Genomic DNA, 25,649 nt, shown 5'->3' on the forward strand with positions numbered 1-25,649 from the left:
TTTCCAGAATATATAAAGAACTCAAGGGAGGTTTCAAGATGGCGGCCTAGAGGGTGGCTGCATTTCATGTTGCTCCAGGACTCAGGACTCAAAAGAGGAGATATTGAGACGCTTGGGACCAACTCAAAGCAGCCGGGTGACTCTCACCCCCTGGGGAGGCATCCCGGATGGGACGGTGGTCCCGGAACGCAGGAAACTTTGTGAAGTAGAGCTGCCGGCGAGACACCCCTCCCCCCGCTGGAGCAGTGAACTCGGACAGCTGGGAGCACCGTAAAGGAGGCCGCTCAGAGGGACTCGGAGCAACCACTGGGGCTCCGGCGGCTGCCCAGGGGAAGAGTGGCGAGGAGAGCTGTGTGGACTCAGGACACCGGGGCCTGCCCTGAGGAGGAGGAGGGGGAGGAGCGTGGCCACTTGGATTCGGAGTGACTGCACCAGAGCTACAGGCGGTTGCCAGAGGAGAAGCTGCGCGGCAAGCTGTTTGGACTCAGAACGACGCTTCTGAACCCCGGGGCCTGCCCTGAGGACGAGGAGGAGGAAGAGGAGCGCGGCCGCTTGGATTCGGGGTGACTACATCAGATCTACAGGCGGTTGCCAGAGAAGGGGCTACGTGGCGAGCTGTTTGGACTCAGACCACTTCTGAACCCCGGGGCCTGCCCAGAGGAGTAGGAGGAGGAAGAGGAGGAGCGCGGCGGGGCCTTTGGACTCGCAGTGACTGCATTAGCGCTCCAGGCGGCTGCTCAGAGGAGAAGGCGAGTGGTGAGTTGTTTGGACTTAAAGTGACAGCTCCTGAACACAGGGGGGCTGCCTGGAGGAGAAGCGTGGTAAAGAGCTCAAAAAACTTGACACCAAGAATACAAATAACCCAATCAACAAATGGGCTAAGGATATGAACAGACACTTCACAGAAGAAGATGTACAAGCAATCAACAGATATATGAAAAAAATGTTCAACATCTCTAGTAATGAGAAATGCAAATCAAAACTACCCTAAGATTCCATCTCACCCCAATTAGAATGGCGATTATCAAGAATATAAGCAACAACAGTTGTTGGCGAGGATGTGGGGAAAAAGGTACACTCATACATTGCTGGTGGGGCTCCCAATTAGTGCAGCCACTCTGGAAAGCAGTGTGGAGATTCCTTAGAAAACTTGGAATGAAATCACCATTTGACCCAGCTATCCCGCTGCTTGGCCTGTACCCAAAGGACTTAAAATCAGCATACTACAGAGATACAGACACAATAATGTTCATAGCTGCTCAATTCACTATAGCCAGATTGTGGAACCAACCTAGATGCCCTTCAATTGATGAATGGATAAAGAAACTGTGGCATATATATACAATGGAATATTACTCAGTCATAAAAATAATAAAATTTTGGCATTTGCAGGCAAATGGATGGAATTGGAGAATATCATGCTAAGTGAGATAAGCCAATCTCAAAAAACTAAAGAACAAATGATCTCACTGATAAGCAGATGATGACACATAATGGGGGATGGGAGGGGGGAAAGAATGGAGGAAGGAGGGACTGTATAGAGGGATAAGAGGGGTAGGAGAGGTGGGGGGAAATAACAGAATGAATCAAAAACTATTACCGTAGGTAAATGTATGATTACAAAAATGGTATGCCTCTACTTCATGTACAGAGAAACAAGATGTATCCCATTTGTTTACAATAAAAATGAATAAGAACAAAAAAAAGGGGGGTACACAGCCCAAGAAGAAACAGAAAGGATAGTAAGGCATAAGCAGTGAACATCCATTCTTGTCAACCGTTTTGATCACCTCAGCAGAAATAATCCCTTCGTTGTTTTTGTCTTTATTGGTGCATTATAGTTCTGCATAATATTGGGGTTCATTTTGACATAACCTTACATGCATGAAATATAATTTGTTCCACTTTGGTCTCCAGTAATTCCCCTTTCCCTCCCCTTCTCCTTCACCCTGTTCCCCTTTCTCTGTTCTACTGGTCTTCCTTTTATTTACTTATAGTTTTAAAAATTAGTGCTTTGTAGATAAAGATGCAATACACAGTGATATAGTCATAATATGTATGCAGCATAACTTCATCAATTTCATTCCACTGTTCCTCCCCTTTCCATCCCTCCCTCTTCCTCCTCTATTCCCTGCCTCTAAGATTTTATTTTATTTTTTTTCTTTTCTCCTTTTTCCAGCTCCTTTTTATGACTGTGTGTGTATACTAGCTGTGCTGATTGGCTTATAGATATTCTTATATTTATACTTTTTTCTCTTCATTTGTATTACTTTTTCCCTCTTTCTCTGTCTTTGCTCAAATCTCATTTCACCTTGTTTTCAGGTTAGAGGGGTAGGGTTTGTTTTTGTTGCTGTCAGTTTGCTGTGATTTGGCTTTTTGTTGTTTGTTTTGGTTCTTGTTTTCATTTCTCTTATTCTTCCTTCTCTCCTCTCTTGCCCCTTCAATAGCCAAATATGCTTTTTTCTTCATCTCTCATTGTTTATTTTATTTCTTTTTGTTATTTCTTACTATTTCCTTATAGACATTACTAATTACCTCTTTCCTGATTATCTCTGTTTGACTTTTGAATATTTTAAACTTTCTTTTTCCTTCCTATCCCATCTTCTTCTCTCTTGAGGAACTATAATTTTACTATATTTAAGAATGATTTAATTTATATAATTCATGCCCCCATCATCCTTGTTGCTATGGTTATTCCTACTGGGGAGGGCACAGTTGACATCTGCAGTATTTTAATGCAAGATCTAGTTCATGTTCACTGATTGTTATTGCTGATGCTAAATGCTGACCCCACCATTCCTCTTTATGTGGTAACTACTAGTGTACATGCCACAGAAGGCACAAACCCATTTATTCTAATGCTGTATGTTGATCATTACTATTGTTGTTGTGCTTGCTTTCCCTTTTCCTGAGGGGGCTGGGAAGCAACCAGGACATATGAGTTCACACATTAGAGAGACTCCATAGCTGAACACAACACAGCAAAGTGATAGTGCAATACGTCTGCACAAAAACTAACCTCCTCAATCTTCAAAAATACTTTAGCACCTAGAAAAGGGGAACTAGGCACCAAGTAGGAATGACTAGAAGGGAACATGAAGTTCCACCCTTGGATATGAATGCCTATATCAAAATCAGAGATAGATTTATAAAACAATGGCTCAGAAAAACCCACAGTGTTGCATCAGCTCTAAAAAAAGTAAAACCAGCAGTTCTGCAATGGTGAACTGAGATCAGCAGTTTAAACTAATATTTCAATTACACTGAGCATACATGTTGAGACTAAGAGATACCACCAACAGAGACCACATTACAAAAGGGATAACCATACACCAAAGGAGATCCTCACAAAAGAGGAAGAGGAGGCCATCTCAACAGAAGTGCAAATCCAAGACCTCTGAAAACATGAGGAAACAGCAAAGAAAAGTTACAGTCTCACAATAAAATAACGAACAGATATAGAAGGGGATAAAATTTCACACAAAGACTATGAACTTTTGATTATTAAAATGATTAATGAACTAAAAGAATATCTAAGGAATGGATTAAAGAGATCAACTACAGGAAGTTGAAGACCATTTCAATAAAGAAATAGAAATTCTAAAATGAAACTAATCAGAAGTCCTAGAAATGAAAGACACAAGAAATCAAAGAAAAATTCATTTGAAAGTGTCACCAACAGACTAGATCACACAGAAAACAGAACCTTGGGCCTTAAAGAAAGGATATTTGAATTGGGACACTCAATAGATATTAATGGGGGAAAAAAGATCATGATCAGAATATATAAGAATGCTGGGACATTAAGAGACCAAAACTAAGAGTCATTGGAATACAAGAGGGGATTTTACTAAAACAAGCTAATGGCATAAATAACCTTTTCAGTGAAATAATTGAAAATTTTCCAAACCTTAGGAATGAGATGGTTATCTACATGCTGGATGCATATAGAGTTCCAAATAAACAAGATTTAAAAATAACCTCTAAAAGATGCATCATGATTAAAACACCTAACACAGAGAATAAGGATAGAATATTAAAAGCCATAAGAGAAAAACATCAGAACACATTTAGAGGTAGACCAATAAAAATCACTTCAGAATTCTCAACTCAGACTCTAAAACCCAGAAGTATTTGGAAGGAGAAAATCCAAGCTCTGGAAGAAAACAATTGCCAGCCAAGGTAATACATACAGCAAAGCTATAATTAAAAATCAAAGGAGAAATAAAAATTTTCAATGATAATGATAAACTGAAATAATTCATGATCACTAAACCGGCACTATAGAAAATATTTAATGAAGCAGTACACAAAGAACTAAAAAACAAACCCCAGAGTTCTCAAGTGGATGAAGCTCCCAGAAGAGCAATAAAACAAATGAAAAGTAAAGACAAATTAAATCTATGAAACAAATCAGAATAACTAGAAATAACAAACATCTCTCCACAAACTTCTGAATGTAAATGGTCTCAACTTTTCAATTAAAAGACACAGACTGGCAGAATGGATTAAAAATCAGGGCCCAACAAAATGCTGTTTGCAAAAACTTGTCTTAGAAGCAAAGATAGCCACAGACCAAAAGTAAAAGATGAGAAAAAAAAAAAAAAGAAGATATCCTGGCAAATGAAATCTTAAAAAAAAAAAAAAAAGCAGGAGTTGCTAGTCTCATATCTAACAAAACAGATTTCAAGAAAAATTACTCAAAATTGACAAGGAAGGTCACTACATATTGTTAAAGGGAGCAATTCAACAGGAAGATATAACAAGAGTAAATATTTATGTCCCAAATGTCAGTGCACCTAATTACATAAAACAGACACTTCTTGACTTTAAGTCCCAGATAGACCCAAATGCAATAACACTTGATGACTTCAACACACCCCTCTGAATGAGAGACAGCTCATCCAGACATAAAAAGAAAGAAGAAAGACATTTCTGATTTAAATGATACAAAAATTAAATGGAATCTTCAGAATCTATAGAATATTTCACCCAATGAAAGATGAACACACTTACTTCATAGCAGCTCATAAAAACTCTTCCAAAATAGATCATACTTTAGGACATAAATCAAGTCTTAGCAAATACAAGGAAATCAATATTATCCCATGCATTTTATCAGATCATAATGTATTAAAATAAGAACTCAACAGCAATAAAACTTACAGAAAGCACATAAACATATGAAGATTGAACAGTACTCTTTTAAATGAGGAACAAATCATGGAACAAATTAGAGAAAATAAAAACATTCCTAGAATAAAATGAGAATAGTGATACAACATACCAGTATCTCTGTGATACTGTGAATATGGTACTAATACCAAAATTTATAGCATTAAGTGTTCACAATTAAAAAAGAAAAATCCCAAATAAACAATGTAATGCTGCATCTCAAGACCTTATAAAAGCAGAAACAAACTAATTCCAACATCTGCAATATACAGGAAACAATTATAATCAGAGATGAAATTAATAAAATGGAGTTTAGAAATAATATAAAGAATCAATACAACAAAAACTTGGTTCTTTGAAAAGATAAATAAGATGGATAAACCCCTAGTTAAACTAACCAGAAGAATGAAAGTGAAGACCCAAATCAACAAAATTAGAAATAAGAAGGAGATAACACCACAGACATTTCTGACATCCACAGGATGATTACTATTTTCAAAACTTATATATCAATAAATTAGAAAAGCTAGAAGATATTGACAAATTTCTAGACAAATATAGGGTACTTTATTTGAATGAGGAAGATACAGGAAATCTAAACAGACCAATATCAAGCAATGAGATTGAAAGAATAATAAAAAGCCTTCCAACAAAAATGAGCCTAGATGGATTCTCACTAGGTACTACCAGACCTCAAAGAACTGACACCAATCTTCCTCAAATTATTCCATGAAACAGAAAGGGAGGGAACATCCCAAACTCAATCTGTGAAATGTGTACCACCCTAATACTAAAACCTGATAAAGACACATAAAGGGAAAAACTACAAACCAATATCTTTGATAAACATAGATATAAAAATCCTTAATAAAATATTTGCAAAATACACTCAAAAACTCATTATGAAGATTGTACACCATGACCAAGATGATTCCTTCCAACAATGCAAGGTTGGCTCAATATACTTAAATAAATAATTGCAACTTATCATTTAAATAGAATTAAGGTCAGAAAAATGCATGATTGTCTCAGTAGATGCAGAAAAATTCTTTGACAACTTTCAGTTAAAAAACACTGAAGAAACTCCGGACAGAAGGAACTTACCTTGACATCATAAAGTCCATATATGACACACTCAAAGTCAACATTATATCATACAGAGAAAAACTGAAAGCATTTCCTCTGTAATCAGGAACAAGACAAAAATGTTCATTCTTATCACTCCTTCTCAAAAGAGTCCTTTAAGCTCTAGTCAGAGCAATCAGGCAAGTGAAGGCAATTAAATGGATACAAATAAGAAAAGAAGAATGGCAAACAATCTGTTGATGATATAATTCTATAAATGGAGGACCCTAAAAATTCCACCAGAAGACTTCTAGATCTGATAAATAAATTCAGCAAAGTAGTAGAAAGCAGAATAAATATACAGAAATCAATAGTTTTCTTATACTCCAATAATGAACCTACTGAAAAGGAATAAGAAAATTACTCCATTCACAGTAGCCTCAAAAAAAGAAGAAACCTAGAAATAAATCTGAGGTGAAAGAACTTTACAATTAAAATTATAAAACACTGAAGAAAGACAGAAGCAGATGGAAAGTTCTACCATATTCTTAGAAAGGTAGAATTAATACCATCAAAATGGTCACATTACCAAAAGCCATCCACAAATAAATTCAATCCCCATCAAAATACCAATGAGGCTGGGTGTGGTAGTGCACCCATGTAATCCCAGTGGCTCAGAAGGCTGAGGCAAGAGGATGGGGAGTTCAAAGCCAGCCTCAGCAATGGCGAGGTGCTAAGCAACTCAGTGAGATCCTGCCTCTAAATCAAATACAAAATAGGGGTGGGGAAGTGCTCAGTGGTTGAGTGCCCCTGAGTTCAATCCCCGGTACTAAAAAATAAATAAATAAACGCCAATGATGTTCTTCACAAAACTGGAAAAAACAGTTCTAAAATTTACATGGATGGATAAAAGACCTATAATAGAAAAGGCAAGCAAGAGCAAGACCCTGGGCATATAATACCTAATCTTAAATTATCCTACAGAACTATAGTAATCAAAACAGCATGGTATTAGCACCAAAATAGACATGAAGACCAATGGAATCAAATAGAAGCCACAAAGACAGATCCACAAAAGTGTAGTCATCTGATCCTTGACAAAAGCACCAAAATCATACATTCGGAGAAAAAAATAGCCATTTTAACAAATAGTGCTGGGAAAACAGCATTATTATCTTCTGTATGTAGAAGAATGGAACTAGATCCTTATCTCTCATCCTGCACAAAAATCAATTCAAAATATATCAAAGACCCAGGAATTAGACCAAAAATACTACGACTTCTAAAAGAAAGTGTAGGATCATCACTCCCACAAGTTGGTGCAGGCACTTTCTTAATAAGACTTCCAAAGCTGAAGAATCAATAAGACAGTAGTCAAGAATCAGTAAGTGAGATGGCGCTAAATGTGAAAGCTTCTGCACAGCAAAGGAAACAAGGGTGGTAGAAAGTCTTTGCCAGTTACTCTTTCAAAAGGGAATTAATAACCCAAATACATAAAGAACTCAAAAAACTTAACACCAAAAAAACCCTGATAACCCACTCAATAAATGGGCAAGAGATCTAAAGAGATTTACTCAAAAGAAGAAATAAAATGGTCAATAAATATATGAAAAATGTTCCATATTCTTTGCAATCAAGGAGATGAAAATTAGAACTACATTGAGATTTCATCTCACACCAGTTAGAACGGCAATCATTCAAGAATACCAATATCAATAATCTCTTGTGATACTGTAGGGGAAAGGGTACACTTAGACCTTGTTGGTGGGACTGAAAATTAGTATAACCACTTTGGTAAGCACTGGCGATTCCTCAAGACTACAAATGTAACCAGCATATGACCCAGCTATCTCACTTGGTGATATTTATCCTAAAGAACTAAAATCGACATAACATGGTAACACATGCATACTAATGTTTATAGCAGCACAATCCACAATAGCCAAGTTATCAAACCACCCTAGCTTTCCATAAATGGAAGAATAAATAAAGGAAATGTGATGTATATACATGCAATGGAGTCCTACTCAGCCATAAAGAAGAATAAAATGATGCCATTTTTCTGGTAAGTGATAAGAATTAAGCTAGACTCAGAAAATCAAGGTTGAATGTTATCTCTCATGTGTGGAACAAAATGAGAAAAAAGGAATAAAAAAAGGAGAATCTTGTGAAAATAAAAGCATATTAGCAGAGTAGGAAAGGGAAGACCCGAAGAAAGAATAGCAAATTATGCTATTCACATGTACAAATATATCACAATTCATTCCATTTTCATGTTTAACTATAATGCACCAATAAAAATAATTACATAAATAAAGAGAAAGACAGCCAGTAAAGTACAGGAAGAAGATCAGGGTTAGGGAGGAGAGGAGGGGAAGAGAGAGTACTAGGGATTGAAATGGAATAAACCATATATATGCATTTATAAATATGTTTTAAAGAGCCCAACTGTTATGCATAACTATAATGCAGTAATAAATAGTTTTAAAATCATTCATTATTAAACCATCTTTTGCACTGATTAGGATGCACAGAATACTTGTGGATACACATTAAAATTGAATAGTCCAAATCAATGCACATCATTTCTTTGTAACAGTTTTGGGAACATTTTTCTAGTCTGAAAAAAAAAAGTCAAAACATTAGTTGTTAGTGATCTGTGCATTATAATCAAATATTACACTTAAATACACCACAGTATTGCAAAGTATGAACTCTTGAAATTTAATCTTTTGGGTCTGTTCTGTGATGTTATCATTGATTTCATTGTCTCTTGAACGTCTTCAGCACCACTCATGTAAGATGTATTTACTGTCAATACTACAGCACTCTAAACAAACCATGCAAGTCTGTTTAGAAATATACTGACAAATGCACATGCCCTGAGAATTCTAAACTTGTGGCTCACAGTGCAAGAAAACACATGGGCATCCTTAAGCCACTGGTGAATGCATTGCTGCTTTGTTCACCTTTTGAAGTAGCCAAACAACAGAATTATCCCATGTGACAATTTTGCAATGAAAGATTATAAACCTGGTTTTGAACTGAAATAACCAGGATGTGAATATCATACAGTTGTATAATTATGTGGTGAAATAAGGTGATAGCCTTTTAGAGAAAAAGAAAGAATTTTCAAAGGGTTTTGAAACCACAAAAATTAGTATCATCTTTTGGGTCCAGTGTATGAGGGGAAGTAGGGCATCCCTTTCCACTCAGAAGTATGAAATACATATATGTTCTGTCTTGCAGTGCTGGAGATTGAGCCCATGACCTCATGCATACTAGGTCATGAGCTCCATACATAGCTTTCTTTTTAAGAAAATAGTTTTTAAAAGTTTTTTTAAATTTATTTTTATGTGGTGCAGAAGATTGAACCCAGTGCCCCACATGTGCTAGGCAAGCTCTCTACCACTGAGCTACAACCCTAGTCCTAGAAAAGAGTCTTTGATTTCAACTACCTTCCTGGAATGAACTTTTCTCAAAAAGAGAAATAGAAAAGATCTCCAAATCATAGAATGGGCATGTAGCCCTTTTTCTAGAATGTGAATGAATCATTAAGATAAATGTCAAGTGCTATGGGGTTTTTTGTTGTTGCTGCTGCTGCTATATTATCATACCTAATGTGTGTGGGACTAACTGTATAGCTTAATTTGTATGTTATTTTAACACTTATTTGAAGTAAACCGAGCAAACCATCTAAAACAATTACCAAATAGTGTTTCTAACCAAACTATAGGAAAGTTCGAAGGAGCCTTAAATTGTCACTAAATTGGATCTTTTAAATAATTCAATATACAGATGTCTCCATTTTCTCTTTCTCATGTATCTCAACTTATTTGCAACTGAATTCAATGTCATATCTAATTTTGTAGGGCCATTTACAATATTTTTAAATATACACTCAAAATTCTAAATCAGCAAATATGCTCATTGTAAGGAAATTTTTAAGGAAGTTTTAAGATTGATAAAGCATTCTAAAACTAAAGGTTTGGTTTTACACTCTTTGAAGGATATAGTTTTCAAATATTCCTAATCAGGACTGTCAAAATTGGAATTATAACTCAATGAAGTTCAATTTAATAAAAGGCTTTGGTATTGAACATTCATTCATTTTCAGAAAATATCAGCCAAATTCGAGTTAGCAGAAGTTATTATCCTTGGGGGAGGGTTTCTCCAAATTTCTGGGAAAATCTCTTTCTTAATAAAATACTAAAATGTTATTTTTCAAAAATATTAATTAAAGGGTCTGGGGTTGTGGCTCAGTGGAAGAGCCCTTGCCTAGCATGTGTGAGGCACTGAGTTTGATCCTCAGCACCACATATAAATAAGTAAAATAAAGCTTCATTGACAATGAAAAAAATTGAAAAGTAACTACATAAGTAAATACAAAAGCAAGTATTATAAGAAAAATATTCATTAAAATGACCAATTATTAGAAGCTAATGGGACAAGAAATAGATAATATGGTGTTGATGAATAACTAATAAAAGGAAGTCATGATTTTTAGTCTGTGTTTTAAATTCATAAGTTGTTCCTTTAATTGGTACCTTGTCAGTGAAATCTCTACTAGGAAGATGAGCAGACAGGCCTTTTTAGTTTAGCTTCTACAGAAATGGAACATATCAAGTTTCTCTAACAGTCATGCCCCATCGTTTCATCTCTACTGTTTTTAGCATGTTGTGTGAAGTTCTTTTTCTTGGTACTTAAGTTTGTATCCTAGGGGTTTTAGTATGTGTACCATGTTATTTCATGTAAACAAACTTCATTTTGAAGTGCAATCATTGTGTGGTAAGCATATGTATTGACTGTGTGCTATGTATACATAATGATCACTGGAAACTCTTTAATGATATTTATCTTTACACTCTTTTTCATTTCTCTTGCAAAGTTTTGTAAAATTCTTTTTTACCCATAATTCCATGTATTTTTCTTCTTTAAACATGGAATAGTCAGTTCTCAACCTATCCTTTTCTGATGAACTTCCCTTCTGAATCGGTACAAGATGTTATATATGCAAGACTCTCTCAACAATCAAGAATTTCATAATTGTGCAATACTGAGCACTTTAATTCATAATAAAGATTTGATAAAATAGCAAATCTAAGAGTTGTTAGTTTCCAAAGTACAAATAGTTGAATAATTTGTCTTTTATCAGTACAGACTATGAAAAAGATACCTTCTTTTTCTACGTCCCAAAACATATGACACATTTCCATGTTTATTACCACAAACACACATTTCAGGTAGCCAACAAAACTTTCAAAAACGTTCAACACAGGATTTCCATGCTTGATGTTTTTTTTTTTTTTTTTTTTTTTTTTTTTTTTTTGCTTCCTAAGGAGTACAGTCCAAGACAAGTATTTGAGGCAAGGAAAGTAGATTATTGGGAGGTGGAGGTGATAGGAATAGATTGGAAAAGATAGGAAAGGGCAGGTGTCTTGAAGGGCATGCTGTCAAGCTGGCTCAACCTGTAAGCTGCTGAAATCCCATTCCTATGATGAAACTGGAAAACAGTGTAGAACACACCATTCAGAATTATCCCTCCTGAGAAAGCAGGACTCTTTTTTGTTAAGCTACTTTGAGACAAAGGTAATAATTCCCTAGCTCTTCCAGTGGATGGAGCAGTCCTTGCTGACTTCGGAGCAGGGACAGATATGATAGTTACTAAACCATAAAGTATAAAGATTTTAGAGGTGAAAAACCTTGGAAATGGCAAAATTCAGCCCTGGTGAGTTCTTCATGGAGGTGGCTCTGCAGATACTGCTGTAGTAGGACAGGAGGGCCAGATGAGTGTTGTAGCAAAGAGCCTCAGAATATTCTGTTGCATCCAGATTATATACAGCTGAGCCATCCTGGAGAGTGAAGTGGCTTCAGAAAAGCATGTCCCAGAAATAGCTTAAGAGCCACATCCCCAGAGTCCTGGCCCTCTACTCCATCTTAAGCTCATAACTCCAAGTACCAGTAATGCCTGCCAACCTCACTTAGCGTATGACGTGGATGTGAGGTATGACCCAAAAGCTCACATGTGAGACAATGCAAGAAGGTTCAGAGGAGAAATAATTGGGCTGTGGGAGTCTTAATCCAATCAGTGAATTAATCCCCCCATAGGGATTAGGAGACCCCTCTCTTTTTGCTTATTGATTATCATGTGAGCTGCTTCCCTCTGTCACACTTTCCACCATGATGTTCTGCCTCACCCCAAGCCCTGAGGAATGGAGCCAGTCTTCTAAGGACTAAGATCTCTGAAACTGTGAGCCCTCAAATAAACTTTTCCTCCTCTACAGTTGTTCTGGTTATATCTTTTAGTCACAGCAACAACAAAGCTGACCAAAACACTTAGTAAACTCTTCAGACATGTTTTTCTGTCACTATAACTATTTTACTCTAGAAATAACACTGGTTTTTCCAACATTGTTGAGGGCCGTCTTGGACAAGATGGTGCCTGGCAGTGAGCCAAAGGGCACTGACTACCAAAATAAGGAAGTACCCAAAAAGGTTGCTTGTTTACTAGTTCCTTGGAGACTTATGACGTGTTAACGCCAGGCTCTAGGATTGGCTATCTAATATCAGGCCGCGCGTGGACAGCTCGTGATTCATATAGTGCTATGCTGACATTCCTCTACATGCTCTCCTGCGTGAGAGAAAGCTTTGCTATAATTGGCTGATAAGCTAGGAGCCTGGGGGAGGAGAGAGGGAGAGGGTAGGAGAAGGGAGATAGGGGGAGAACAAAGGAGGCAGGAAAACAGGGAGGATGCAATAAATCTTGTCAACTAAAGATTGGTGGTATCTCCTTTCTCCGCACTGGTTCTGATGGACAGAACACATGTTTTAGACTTTATACTTCTAATACAACAATAAACATTTGTTATTTATTTAACAATAGCTGATCATAAATGGTCGACTATTAAAGGTACTAAAGCTATTTATTCATCTTAAAATGAGGAAACTAATGTCAGAGATGTTAATAACTAGTCAAGATTTTTAGAACTCCATTATCCTTTTTCAGGTCAATATATTAGACTGAACTTCCTCCCCATGATTACTTTCTGATGAAATGAACTAATATACAATGTATAAAGAGGTAATATAGGAAACACACAGACACACACACACACACACAAGGATAGGTTAAAAGGAGACCAAGAGGGAAGGGAAGTGAGACAGTAACTACAGAAGCTAGAGAGGAAAATGGAAAAGAAAGGTGTGTGTGGTGTGTGATGGAGGAATCTCACGAAAATCAATTGGATATCAGTAGAGCAGAGGAAAGGGATGGGGGTAGAGGAGGGGAGGGAAAGGGGAAATACTGGGGAATGATACTGAACAAATTATACTGTTACGTAGTGTGCATGTATGAATATGTAGCAGTGACTCCCACCATCATGTGTAAGTACAATGCAACAATAAGAAATATGAAAAAGAAAGTAAGTCATGGTGCTCCATTTAATATGACAGTAATTTAATAGTAAATTAAGGATGAATTTAAGAATACTTTTTAAGAAATAACAATTTGAGGTAGGTAATTGTGAGAAAGAAAATCATCAAAACAGCCAAACCCACATAGTTCTGCCATAAACCCCAAGGTGAGAGATCCATGCCCTGAATTGTCAAAAATTCTTCTCCAGTACATCTGAAATAGAAGACAAAAAAAATTACATTCATAGTGTTTGTCAAATTCTATATATTCACTGTTCCTTTGTTAGAAAAGCCTATAGGTAACCAAATAGTTAGTAGTTAGCCCTTTAAATCTAATAGCTAACAGTCGTTGAGTGCTTACAATTCTGCTAGATACTGTGCTAAACAACTTGTACTTAATAGCTTACTAATCCCTAAAACAATCCAAAGGTGTATAGATATTACACCCATTTTAAAGAGGAGGAAAAGGAGGTTCAACAAACTTGGACAAGTTTATAGAGTCACTGTGAACCAAATTTTAACTTCCTCAGATTCACTCACTTCCAAACTATAATGCTAAATTTTGATCAGGTAACCTTTCACTTATTCCTTATGGTGAATGGTATCCATGGCCTTGCGAAGTTGATCAAAGCTCCTATAGTTCCACTCGTCCACTAGACAGACATTCAAAGTAACAGAGGCAAGAATTCCAAAGCTGAGGAGAAAAGGGAGCAAGGGTTTCCAGCCAGTCATGTTCTGTCAGCTCTCACACCACAACCCTAATGAGGAATGTAGAAACCCAGTTCTAGGATGTAACCAGCAGGCCAGGAATCAAACTCCAACCTTTGCTAGCAGCTGGAGCCGAGCAGGAGGGTGCATTCCTGTTACTGGTTAGAAAAGCGGCTGGTATTAAAAACACCTGGGCTGCCATAATTATTGCCTGCTGCCATTCTTGTGCATCTCTTGCCATTTCAAAAACATCCCTGGTCTCTTCTTGCTATTAAAGAAGCTTCTTCCTTCCTCTTGGGAGAATGAGCCTTCTGTGAGTGTGAAGGCTGGGGGGGCTCTTCCTTATCTGGTCCTACTTTTTCCATCCTTTCATCCTGAACAGCAGGTTGGCAGCAACGGTGTTACAAAAATGCCACACCCAGAGGAAACCAGAGATAGGCAGGCAAAGAGAATCCTTCTCCCTAGAGTTTTCCTGTCGGTCATTCAAAATAGAGATTTGTGCTTTTACTAAGTATTATTTCTATGCTCTTTGAAGCTCCAGGAGAGATTTAGGATGCTAGAATTCTCTCTTCTCTCATTAATCCATGTCTCAAAATCAGACCATTAATAACAATTACAGAAAAGGACAACATTACATGCTTAAAAGATCCTCTAATTTTATTAAAACCTGCACTTGTTTTTAATGATATTGTGCAAAGCTGAGTCTTCCATATCAACTTACCAAAATGTGTTTCTTTCTTTAGAGGATATACTCTCTGACAGGGAGAATTCCAAGTTAGTTTACACACACACACACACACACACACACACACACGCGCACACGCACACACGCACACACACATAGTGTGCAGTCTTTGATTTCATGATTTCTGCCAAAGACCTAAGCTGAGAGAAGGGCCAGGATCTTCGTGGGGCAATGTTCACTTCTCCGGTGCTATTGCTGCCCTGTCAGCTCTTAAATACTGTCCATGGACTAGGCTCACAGGTAGCCCATAATTCATATACTCAGAACCTATAAACCCTTGCTAAATTATCAAAGGAGTCCATTTCAATTCAAATGTTCTAAAAAATGAGGATTCAAACCCACAATCAAAATAGTACTTGAAAGAAGCACAAAACACATTTCTCCACATTAAATACAATTTTTTAAAATTTGTTAAAAAATTTTGTTCTAATTTGTTGTATATTCTTTGTTAGAATACAGGAGTTGTACAGCATGTTCACATGCATTAGTGCACGATGACTCACTTTAAGATGAGAAAGGAGGCTCAGGAAGGTTTGTTGACTTTGACATGACTCTTACCAGCTCTAAACCTAGAGACCTTTCTTCATCACACCACTGTAGCAAGCAAACCCTATGTGACATTGAATGCAAACTTACATCACATAGTTGGAACAAGTATTATTTCCTCTTGTATTGAGTCCTGAACAGTAGTTTTGTCCCAAAAATTCATTATGCTGCAAAGCCTAAGGGAGAGTGGGGTAAGGTAAATAGTCATAAATTTCAAAGAGTTTCAAAAAGATCATCATAATTATGTTCTTGAGTTTAATCATTATTGTCTGTAGAACATTCACAGTGAAACTTGTGAAAGCAACTGATGTATTTTCCCTGGCAGTCAGGAGGTCTAGGGGTGCGATGTTGTTTCCAATTGTCCAAGAAGGAAAACCTCTATCTAGATCACCCCTTATGTCCTTCCTTCTTTTCTCCCCAATTTCATAAACCCACAAATGCAATAATTAAAATAGTACCATAGTGCTCAATGAATAATGTTGATTTATGGTAATGGTCTTATTAGTTTTCATCAGAACCATTTGTCTTCATGGGAGTTAGAAAACTGGTTATACAACATTATGATACAGAGTTCACTTTGGAGCCAGTTAGTTTGCTAAACTGATACGGCTATGAATATTATGTGGCCTTTGTTTTTCTTCTAATTTTCTTCTCAATATAAACTATATACTCTAGTCTCCTCTCTTCTGATTATTTTCCTACTGAACTAAAACACAACAATATGTTCATCATTTACTTAATCTTTCCCCTTTACTAGGAGATTTCTCCCCAGCCTTCTTCTTCCTCTAACAATGAGGTGACTTGGAAAAACCCAGATGACTTCTAGACCATGTGCTAACCAAGGCTAACAGGATATACTCACACATTTCTCCTGAAAGACAATTCCCAGAAGAGAAGTTCACATCTCATGGCTGGGGAAATTAGATGGTTAAGCTTTTTATTTTGATAGTTCCCAATTTGGGAACCCAGTCAATGACAAAGGAGCAACAACTTACCCTTTCCCAATGACAAAGGAGGACAACTTACCTTAAAACCATAATGAGGAATACTAAAGTACTGAATCCAAGAAAGCCAAGGTGGAATAGTTCCAAAATACAATGAGATAACCAAAAGAACCTATAGACAGCAAAAACCAAGCATCAGAACCAGTTCAGTGATTTCATGAGAAATTCTAAACAACACCCTCTACAAGAACCCTAAGGCCTTCTAAACATTTGTGCTAGGAACAACTCTCTTGAAATTCTTCCCACTTACTTTAAACACTAATATTTGTCTTTTGCATGTGTGTACCTTTGTATAGTTAAGGCAGTGTATGTATTGAAAGAAGTATAATACATCTATCATCTACATTATACATTCCATTTGTTTGGAAGTTCCTTAATTATCAAGACTATGTCCTCAACTTTCCCTGTAATTGCACACATCAGAAGATTAAGAAGTACAGTTAGCCTGCTGGGTGCAATGTGGTGCATGCCTGTAATTCCAGCGACTGGAGGCTGAGGCAGGAAGATCGCAAGTTCAAAGCCAGTCTCAGCAAAAGCAAGGTGCTAAGCAACTCAGTGGGACCCTGTCTCTAAATAAAATACAAAAAAAGGCTGTGGATGTGGCTCAGTGGTCGAGTGTCCTTGTGTTCAATCCCCAGAAAAAAAAAAAAAAAAAAAAAAAGACACACAGTTGTCCTTTGGTATCCTAGGGGAATTGTCCCAGCCCCGCCCCCATCTCCAACCCACTGCTGATGCTCAATGGCATAGTACTGCATGTAACCTAAGTACATCCTTTATATTTTAAATCCTCTTTATTTTAAATCATCTCTGTATTATGATACCTTGTGAATGATATACAGAATATACTATACAGTTGAAGGAATAATGATAAAAAAAGAAAAAGTGCACATATTCCATACAGACACAATTTGGGGACTGTATAGTTTTCATCCACAGTTGGTTAAATCTTTGGATGCAGAACCCCTGGGCATGAAGAACCAACTATACTGGTTATTTGGATTACATCACCACTATCTGTTCCCCTAATAAACTTGGCAATCTAGGAGCATACACCAGAAAACTCCTGAGCAGCACATACCCCTCTCTACTTCCAAACAAAAATAAGATTTATATACAAAGTTTTGCATTCTCTATCTATGAATTAAGAAATAATCTGACATTCAGAATACAAGCTTCTATATCCTTGAATTTAGAAGTAATCTGACATTCATAACGCAAGCTTAAGAAAACCAGAAGCCTAGACCTGATAAAGGGATGATGTGGTGAAGCGCATCAGAAATTTGATCAATGCCTCCATTTAAAGAAACCAGAAAGCAGTATCGCAGTGGAGATGCCAGGAAGGACTTCTGAAGACACACAGGAGACAGCTAAGAGCTTCACATAACACTTACCCTAACTAGTGTGAGGTCCGCTGGGATATGCAGAACAATGACAATGTTGTGGTGTGTCTGCCTATGTTTAGACGTACCCTAACCAAGTGCTTAGTGTATAACGCAGCACCTCTGAGTGAAATACAGTTTTATAATCAGTTTTTAATGTTCTATAGAGAAACTTTTACATAATAATCAGTCAAACATCAAATAAACCAAGCAAAACATTTTTCTTTATTGGATGATAATATAGAATATACACAAACAAGACTTAAGATTTTCTCAATGATATACATTTGGAGTTGCCACACTCATAAATGGAGGAACTAAACTTTGGCAGCAGTTTGCACTAATTATGTAGCATTTAAAGACATCTGCTCCTGCCAGGCCTGGTGGCACATGCTTGTAATCCCAGTTACTCAGGAGGACAAGACAGGAGGACTAAGTTTGAGACCAGTCTGGGCAATTTAAAGAGATTCTTTGTCACAATAAAATAAAAAGGAAGAAATGTAGCTCAGTGGTAGAACATATGCATAATATACATGAAGCCCGTGTTCAATCCCCAGCATCTCAAAATGGAAGGAAGGAAGCAAAGAAGGAAGGCAGGCAGCATGGAGGTAAGGAGCAATACTGACATAAGAAGTTGTCAGGGACTTCGAAAGTCCGAGTATGGACTTCGGAATTTTCCAGTATTTTAAAAACATTCCATTCCTAAACATAAGAGGCATCCAAGTTATACTCCCACACAGTGCCACTCACTGTTACCCTTCTCAGGGAGCTTCACTTTCGACTTGGAGAGAAGTGAATCCAGCTAAACTATCTCTGCTGTGGGTAAACAGCCAGCAGTTCAAAACATCAGCATGAAAGGAAGGTTGACAACCCGCCGTTTTTTACGAGGGAATCATCCAACCATAATCATTCTCATGTTTGAAGTTCCAATTTATCAAGTTTTTCTGTCACCAAGACATATCTTTTAAAAGCTCATGAGTAAGGACATGTTAGTTAATGTTATAGGAACTACATTAGTACAGCAAAAATGGCTGGATAAGGGCCCAGAGGAAAGAGGCCTGTTCTCTAATAAACTATATCACAGTCTATGAACTCCTGAAAATGTCAGAGTCCTATCTACAGAATCCTCAAAGTAGGTTTTATACAACAGGTGAAGGGACAGGAAGAAACCAGGGGGAAGGAAGTTCCCTCTCATACTCACCATCATAAACACGAAATAGAGGTTCATGAGGAGTGTTAACACATAGTGCAGACTCTGATCTGTAGCCATGGCCAGGGCCATGGAACTTGCAGAGTAAGCCACCACTGTAACAGTGACTATCATGATGAAGAAAGCCCCTGCTTCCGGTTTCAATTCTGAGACAGAAAAGAATGGGTCAGTCCAGCTGTCTAGGTCACCATCTGTTCAGGGTTGTTTATTGTGCAAACAGTACTGTATTATTCTAGGAAACAAATAAAAAAGGTCACGATCTCACCATCCAACATCAATATCATTCTTTCCCTCCATGTGAGTCCATAAAGTTATATCGTACTGTTTTCTTTTACATACTTATTGCACTTTTTATACTTATTATACATGTACTTTATGCACTTTTTCATACAACACCTATGCTCCTCTGTGGACAATTATGAACAATTTCTGAGTTGCTGAGATAGAAAGACACAGGCAACACAAATAGTTAAAATTCTGCTTCCTTCTTCTGTCATTGGAAACTCATCAACAGCACGGTCACGTACCCAGATGTCTCCACATTACTCACTATCTGCTGCAACTGCATTAGTGTAGGAACTGGAAGCAGGATTCCACGACCTCACGGTGGGTTTGATATCCAGGGGAAGGTAAGGTATCTCTGTAACCTAAGTCCCCCTAGACAAACTATCAAATGGTTCTGTGATTGAGATCGGAGCTTCGTGAAGTTTTCTTAAACTATTTTATTAACTATAATTAGCTAATAATATGAGTCACAGAGTCTGAAGATTTTGGAACAGACCCAAGAACACTTTTCAGGAGTCTTGGGGATGAGGGGGGATCTATATTCCATTATGAATTCTTTATGACACATCTCTTATTTGTAAAATGAAAAGATTAAGCTCTATATATGCTTTTTAAAATCAGGTCGTGTATGTATTTTTTGAAGAAATTTCTTGTGTGTGTGTGTGTCCAGATCAGTAAAATATATAATATAAAATTTTGACAAAATGATCTAGGGTGTTTGTGTGTGTGTCTAGACCAGTGAAATATATAAAATTTTGACGAAATGATCTGGGGTTAAGCCTGAGCATAATGCACAAAAAAAGTTTTCATCCATCAAACAAGTATCATTATTAAATCAATAAACTCATAAAGTCACCATCTTTCCCTCATTAGAGAATAAGAGGTAGAGAGAATATGTGTATATTGTTTTTTGTCTCTCTTTATATGTACATTTATATATACATATCCCTATGGATATTAGATATACTACCTATCCATATTTTATCTTTATGTAGAAACATACATAGATATGGAGAAAAATAAGATAGACAATAAATATTCTGGTTTCTTCAGCTTAACTTCAAGTAGTATCATAAATTCCATATTTATATATGAAGCAGAGCATTTCTCAGTATAATGTAGTTTTATAGTTTTAAAAGTTCAAGTGGGTGAAAAGTCTTGAAAACAATGTCCACATTGAATAGCTATTTATTAATTAATTAATTAATTTTTGTACTAGGGATTCAACCCAGGGGAGCTTTACCACTGAGATATTTCCCCAACCCACTCCATCCCATTTCTTTTTTTTTTTTTTTTTTCAGTCTCACTAAGTTGCTGAGGCTGGCCTCAAACTTATGATCCTCCTGCTTCGGCCACCTGAGTTGTTTCTGGGACTACAGGTATGCACCACACAGGAGAACAGTTATTTTAGTGAATGCATGATGAATACACGCTTCCCAATCTCATGCCTTGGATTGTAGTTTGGATAACTAAAATGATTCTTGCAAAGAGACATTGGCTTCAGCTCATATCCAGAACAAGATACATCTTCTTTGTCTTGTTACCTACCTGCCATGATGTATATTATACAAGAGAATATAATACTTGGCAACAATTTCCTGGGTAGTAAGTCAAATAACAGTTTCCCAAAGAAATAGGATAGCAATCTGTAGTATCCACTGATGTACTCGTGTCTACAGAACAAAAACACGAATCACACATCCAGATTAGTCCAAGAAGGCACAGGCAGATGAGATGCTGCTGTGCAGACCCCTGCTGCCACCAGGTCTGACCCTGCAGCTACCTACAGGTTCTAGGCTGACTCCCAAGGCCCTTCTCCTCCTCAGGTGCAGCCTCCCTGGTGCATCAGCCCATGAGGCTCTTGCTGTGACCCTCTCTCAGGACAGCACCCCTCCTGCTGCTTCCCACTCTAGCCCACATTCCCGCTCCAAGGACAGACTTTCCTCAAAGACTCTGCTTCTCTGAAACTGGCTCTGCGTGAAAAGCCAGCCTCCGGGGCTAATCTCAGTGGTAAACAGAGGCTTTTCTTCTCCCACTTATGAGTGTGAAGAAAGTGATTTGTTTTTCTCCGAGGCCATTAATGCAGCTACATATCTCTAAACTCCTTTTATTTCCATTGTCATGTTATAAAAAGAAAAAGACTTCTTCCTTCAATGATCACACCTCCAACGCGCAGTCCTGTCAACTACTAAGTCCTCATCTTTCCTCTTCCTGACATCTTTCTCCTGTAATCCCAAAATCTTCCACCTGTGTCTTCATTCCTTCCCTTTCTGATGATTCCTGTTCTTGACATGTACGTAAGTTTGGGCAAATGTCTTCCACGTTTGAAAAGCAGAAGAGACAAACCCAGTCTGCTCTTCACTGTAAGGCCACCTTCTGGCTCTTTCCAGTCCTCTACCTACTAGAGTTAAACCTGGTCACATTCTTCGTCAGTTACTTCCCACCTCTGGTTTGCTACTGATCCCAGTGCTTAACCATTTCGAAGCTCCTCAAGTTTTTCTCGGAACCATTATCTGGACCTGTGATTTGCTAAACTGGGCATGGTGGTGAACACCTGTGATCCCAGTGGCTCAGGAGAATGAGGCAGAAAGATCACAAGTTCAAGGCCTGCTTCAGCAACTTAGAGATGCCCTAAGCAACCCTGAGGAAGGAAGGAAGGAAGGAAGGAAGGAAGGAAGGAAGGAAGGAAGGAAGGAAGGAAGGAAGGGAGGGAGGGAGGGAGGAAGGACCCACAAATCTATTATTTGCTAAAAGCAAGCAAGAGACACTTTAGCTCTTTATTGCTTCTCTCTCTGTAGCATTGGGATTTGCTGACCACACCCTAAACTTAAGACTCCGTTTCCTTGTATCAGGTCCCACACACTCTTGACTTTCTCCCCACCTATGACTGCTTTTTCTCACTTCACTTTGGCAATCTCCACATATATTACAAACACTTTATATTGTACATGATAAATAGGTAGAATTCATATCTGTCAATTAAACAAAGAAATGAAAGAAAAATGCTAATCCTTGGGGTCACATTCTTGGCCCAATTCTGTATGTGACCCATTTGCCCAACAGCCGTCAATGCCTCTTCCTAGAACAGAGACCTACTCACATAAAGAGCTTCTTCTCAACCACAAAGATCTGCCCCGCCAACACACTGCTGAAACACTCACAGACCATCATCACCAGAAGCAGCCCAGCTCTGCAAGGACAAAATGGAGACAGATGCCTGCAGTCAGTGCAACACTGTATCAGTTTTCTACTCACAGAATTCTTCACTCAAATGATATAACATTAAAAATTATTTTAAAAAACAATAGAACTGTTCTGGTTCAAATGGAGAGAGATGCATGATCTTCCTCTCTGGGTTTCCACAGTGATGTTCCATAACTGCATATTACAGCACGTTTTGAAATTCATGGTCTTAGTTTGCTGGCGACTGAATAATGACCCCCAATTGGATGTTACTGGGAGGAGGGTGATTAGGTTTAGATGAGGGCATGAGAATGGAGCATCCAACACGGGATTAATCCCTTTAGAAGAGGGAGAAACACCAGATATTCTGACATGACAGGGCACAGACTGAAGGTAAGAAAGGACATCCACAGGAGTCTGGCGTTGCTGGAACAGGACTCTGACCTCAGACTTCCAGATTCTAAAATTTAAAGAAAGTAAATTTCTCTTTTCTAAGGCACAAGGTCAGTAGTATTTTGTCCTGGCAGCTTAAACTAATACTTAGGTCACAAAAATATTTCACCTTCATCTTAACTAATGAAAATGCCAAGTATCTTCCTAATGTATAAACACAGAAACAGTGAGCTAAATAAAGCTCACAAGGGTGAAAACATTTAGTCAGCTCGTTTGGTTTTCAAGTGAAGTAAAGAGGGTAAGGCATGGAAGGAAATGCCAGACAGTGCAGGGAAACCCACTCGGTTCCTTACTGCAGACACCCAGCACAAGGCCACCAGAAAGCCCTGACCAAGAACTTTTACTTAACCACCCTAAGTCAAAGTTATTGCTCAGGGTTTCCAAGGTGCTCAGAAAAGAAATCAAGGTTATGCTTATTTATGAAGAAAAAAAAGTAATTTTTGTGCACCTGTGTGAAAAGGATGAATTTTTCCTTTTTTTTTTTTCTTTTTTTTTTTTTTTTTTTGGTATCAGGGATTAAACTCAAGGGTACTCAACCCCTGAGCCACATCCCCAGCCCTATTGTGTATTTATTTAGAGTCAGGGTCTCACTGAGATGCTTAGCACCTCGCCTTTGCTGAGGCTGACTTTGAACTCGAGATCCTCCTGCCTCAGCTTCCCAAGCCTCTGAGAATACACGTGCGCCACCACGCCCAGTAGGAAGAATTTTAACACTTATTTTTCTGTAAAATAATTGAGACGTAGAAAGGGAAGTGCTCAGTTAATCCAAACTTCAAAAGACATATGGACTTCATGACAGCATGCCAACAGCCTTGAAAGAGACAGGTTTCCCTTGTAACTAAACAATTTAGTCGGCATGGAGATATTGGTTGAAACTGTAGAAGAGATGACATGGTGCATCATTTGAATGGCATAAAATCAACGGAACACTTTTTTAAAACATAAGCCCTAGTAACCCAAACTACCTTAAAGGAAAAATATGAAAATAACTTTTCTTAATATCTAAAGAATGAAGAAACAAATGCATAGGCTATTTTAAATGTATATGTTCTTATAATAATTAACATGAATGGAAAACAGGTCTCATATACAAGCAGATACAAAATTTTAGTCCAGGAATAAACCTAATATGAAGTTTAAAGCTATTTTCAGAAACACAGAATGTAGTAAAGTTTACTTTGTTGTCTCACATCCAACAATACTGTAATGTTCATGAATCTATAAAAGTATTGGTATTTCTTCTAAATCATAGGATTTACTTTATATTAAATAGTGTTCACTATTAAAGAATTTAAAGCATCCTAATTCTTTTCAAGGTGGTAATTACTTTTTAATTATAAATTGATAAATTATACTTCTATGTTTATGAGGTACAAAGCAATTTTATAATTCACGAATATAATGTGAAATACTTAAATCAAGCTAATTCGTATGATATCCACCGCCCTGAATAAATCTTTTTATCATAAGAACATTTGAAATTATTCTTAGCAAATGCATCCTGAGACTTTGTACCCATCCACCATCATCTCCTCAGTATCCTCACTCCCAACCCCTGGCAAACACCATTCTGCTCTCTGCTTTGAAGAGTTCAATTACTTTAGAATCCACATATGTGAGAACATGTGGCATTTATTTATCTGTGTCTAGATTACTTTACTTAGCATCATGTTCTCCAAATCCATCCATGTTGTCACAAATGTAGTGTTAAAATTTCTTTTTTAAGGCGGATCAGTACTCCACTGTGTCCACACACCATGTTTTCCTTTTCCATTCATCTGCTGGTGGACACTTTCACTGATTCCTAACTAGGCCATGTGGACGGTGCTGCAAAGAACATGGAAGTGCAGATAACCTCTTCCATAAACCCACTTCAAATATTTTACATAAATACTCAGAAGTGGTATTATGGGACACAATTATTTTTAAATGCCTTTTTCCTAATTTGTTTAGCTGTTACCACAACCCCAAAAGGGTATTCACAGAAGTTCACACTCTACACAGGATTTAAATCCAGTTTCTCAGTTACACATGATAGAGAAAGAACAAAGATAGTATTTGATCCCCCAAAACAGAACTGAACTGTTGGCCTCCCCAGCAATCTCAAATGATATAGCACTGATATTTACCCTTGAAGAAAGGTCTAACAACCTGGTTCCAGAGATGACACAGTGATTTTTTTTTTCTAATCAAAAGAATTAATCACTGATCAGTCATCCCCAGAGGGATTAGGCAAGACACACACACAGACATGGACACACACAGACACATGCCACTTTCACATAGGCCAAGAGCTTCTAAAAAATAATAGTAAACATATCAGATAGAAATTAAAAAACCAGAAATAGAAGTGCAAGTGAATGATAACAAAAATGAAGCTATTCAATTTTTTTATTTGTCCTAATTAGTTATACATGATAGCAGAATGCATTTTGACTCATAGTATACAAATGGAGTACAATTTTTGATTTCTCTAGTTGTAC

At 37.5% G+C, this 25,649-nt stretch overlaps 1 protein-coding gene across 1 annotated transcript in view; it reads right to left on the bottom strand.

The window, feature by feature from the left end:
• Positions 1 to 13,662: 13,662 nt before the first annotated feature.
• The window catches only part of LOC306669340 (broad substrate specificity ATP-binding cassette transporter ABCG2-like), a 59,314-nt gene continuing 47,327 nt past the window's right edge, over positions 13,663 to 25,649 (bottom strand). The window contains exons 11-16 of the mRNA XM_079153269.1: positions 22,631 to 22,720; positions 21,079 to 21,203; positions 19,237 to 19,391; positions 16,679 to 16,768; positions 15,743 to 15,828; positions 13,663 to 13,867 (exon numbers count right to left, since the gene is read on the bottom strand). Coding sequence (XP_079009395.1) covers positions 13,720 to 13,867; positions 15,743 to 15,828; positions 16,679 to 16,768; positions 19,237 to 19,391; positions 21,079 to 21,203; positions 22,631 to 22,720 — 694 coding nt within the window. The 3' untranslated portion in view covers positions 13,663 to 13,719. The remainder of the gene's footprint in view (positions 13,868 to 15,742; positions 15,829 to 16,678; positions 16,769 to 19,236; positions 19,392 to 21,078; positions 21,204 to 22,630; positions 22,721 to 25,649) is intronic.

The sequence above is a fragment of the Sciurus vulgaris genome, assembly GCF_902686455.1.
Source record: "Sciurus vulgaris genome assembly, chromosome: 9".
NCBI classification, from domain to species: domain Eukaryota; kingdom Metazoa; phylum Chordata; class Mammalia; order Rodentia; family Sciuridae; genus Sciurus; species Sciurus vulgaris.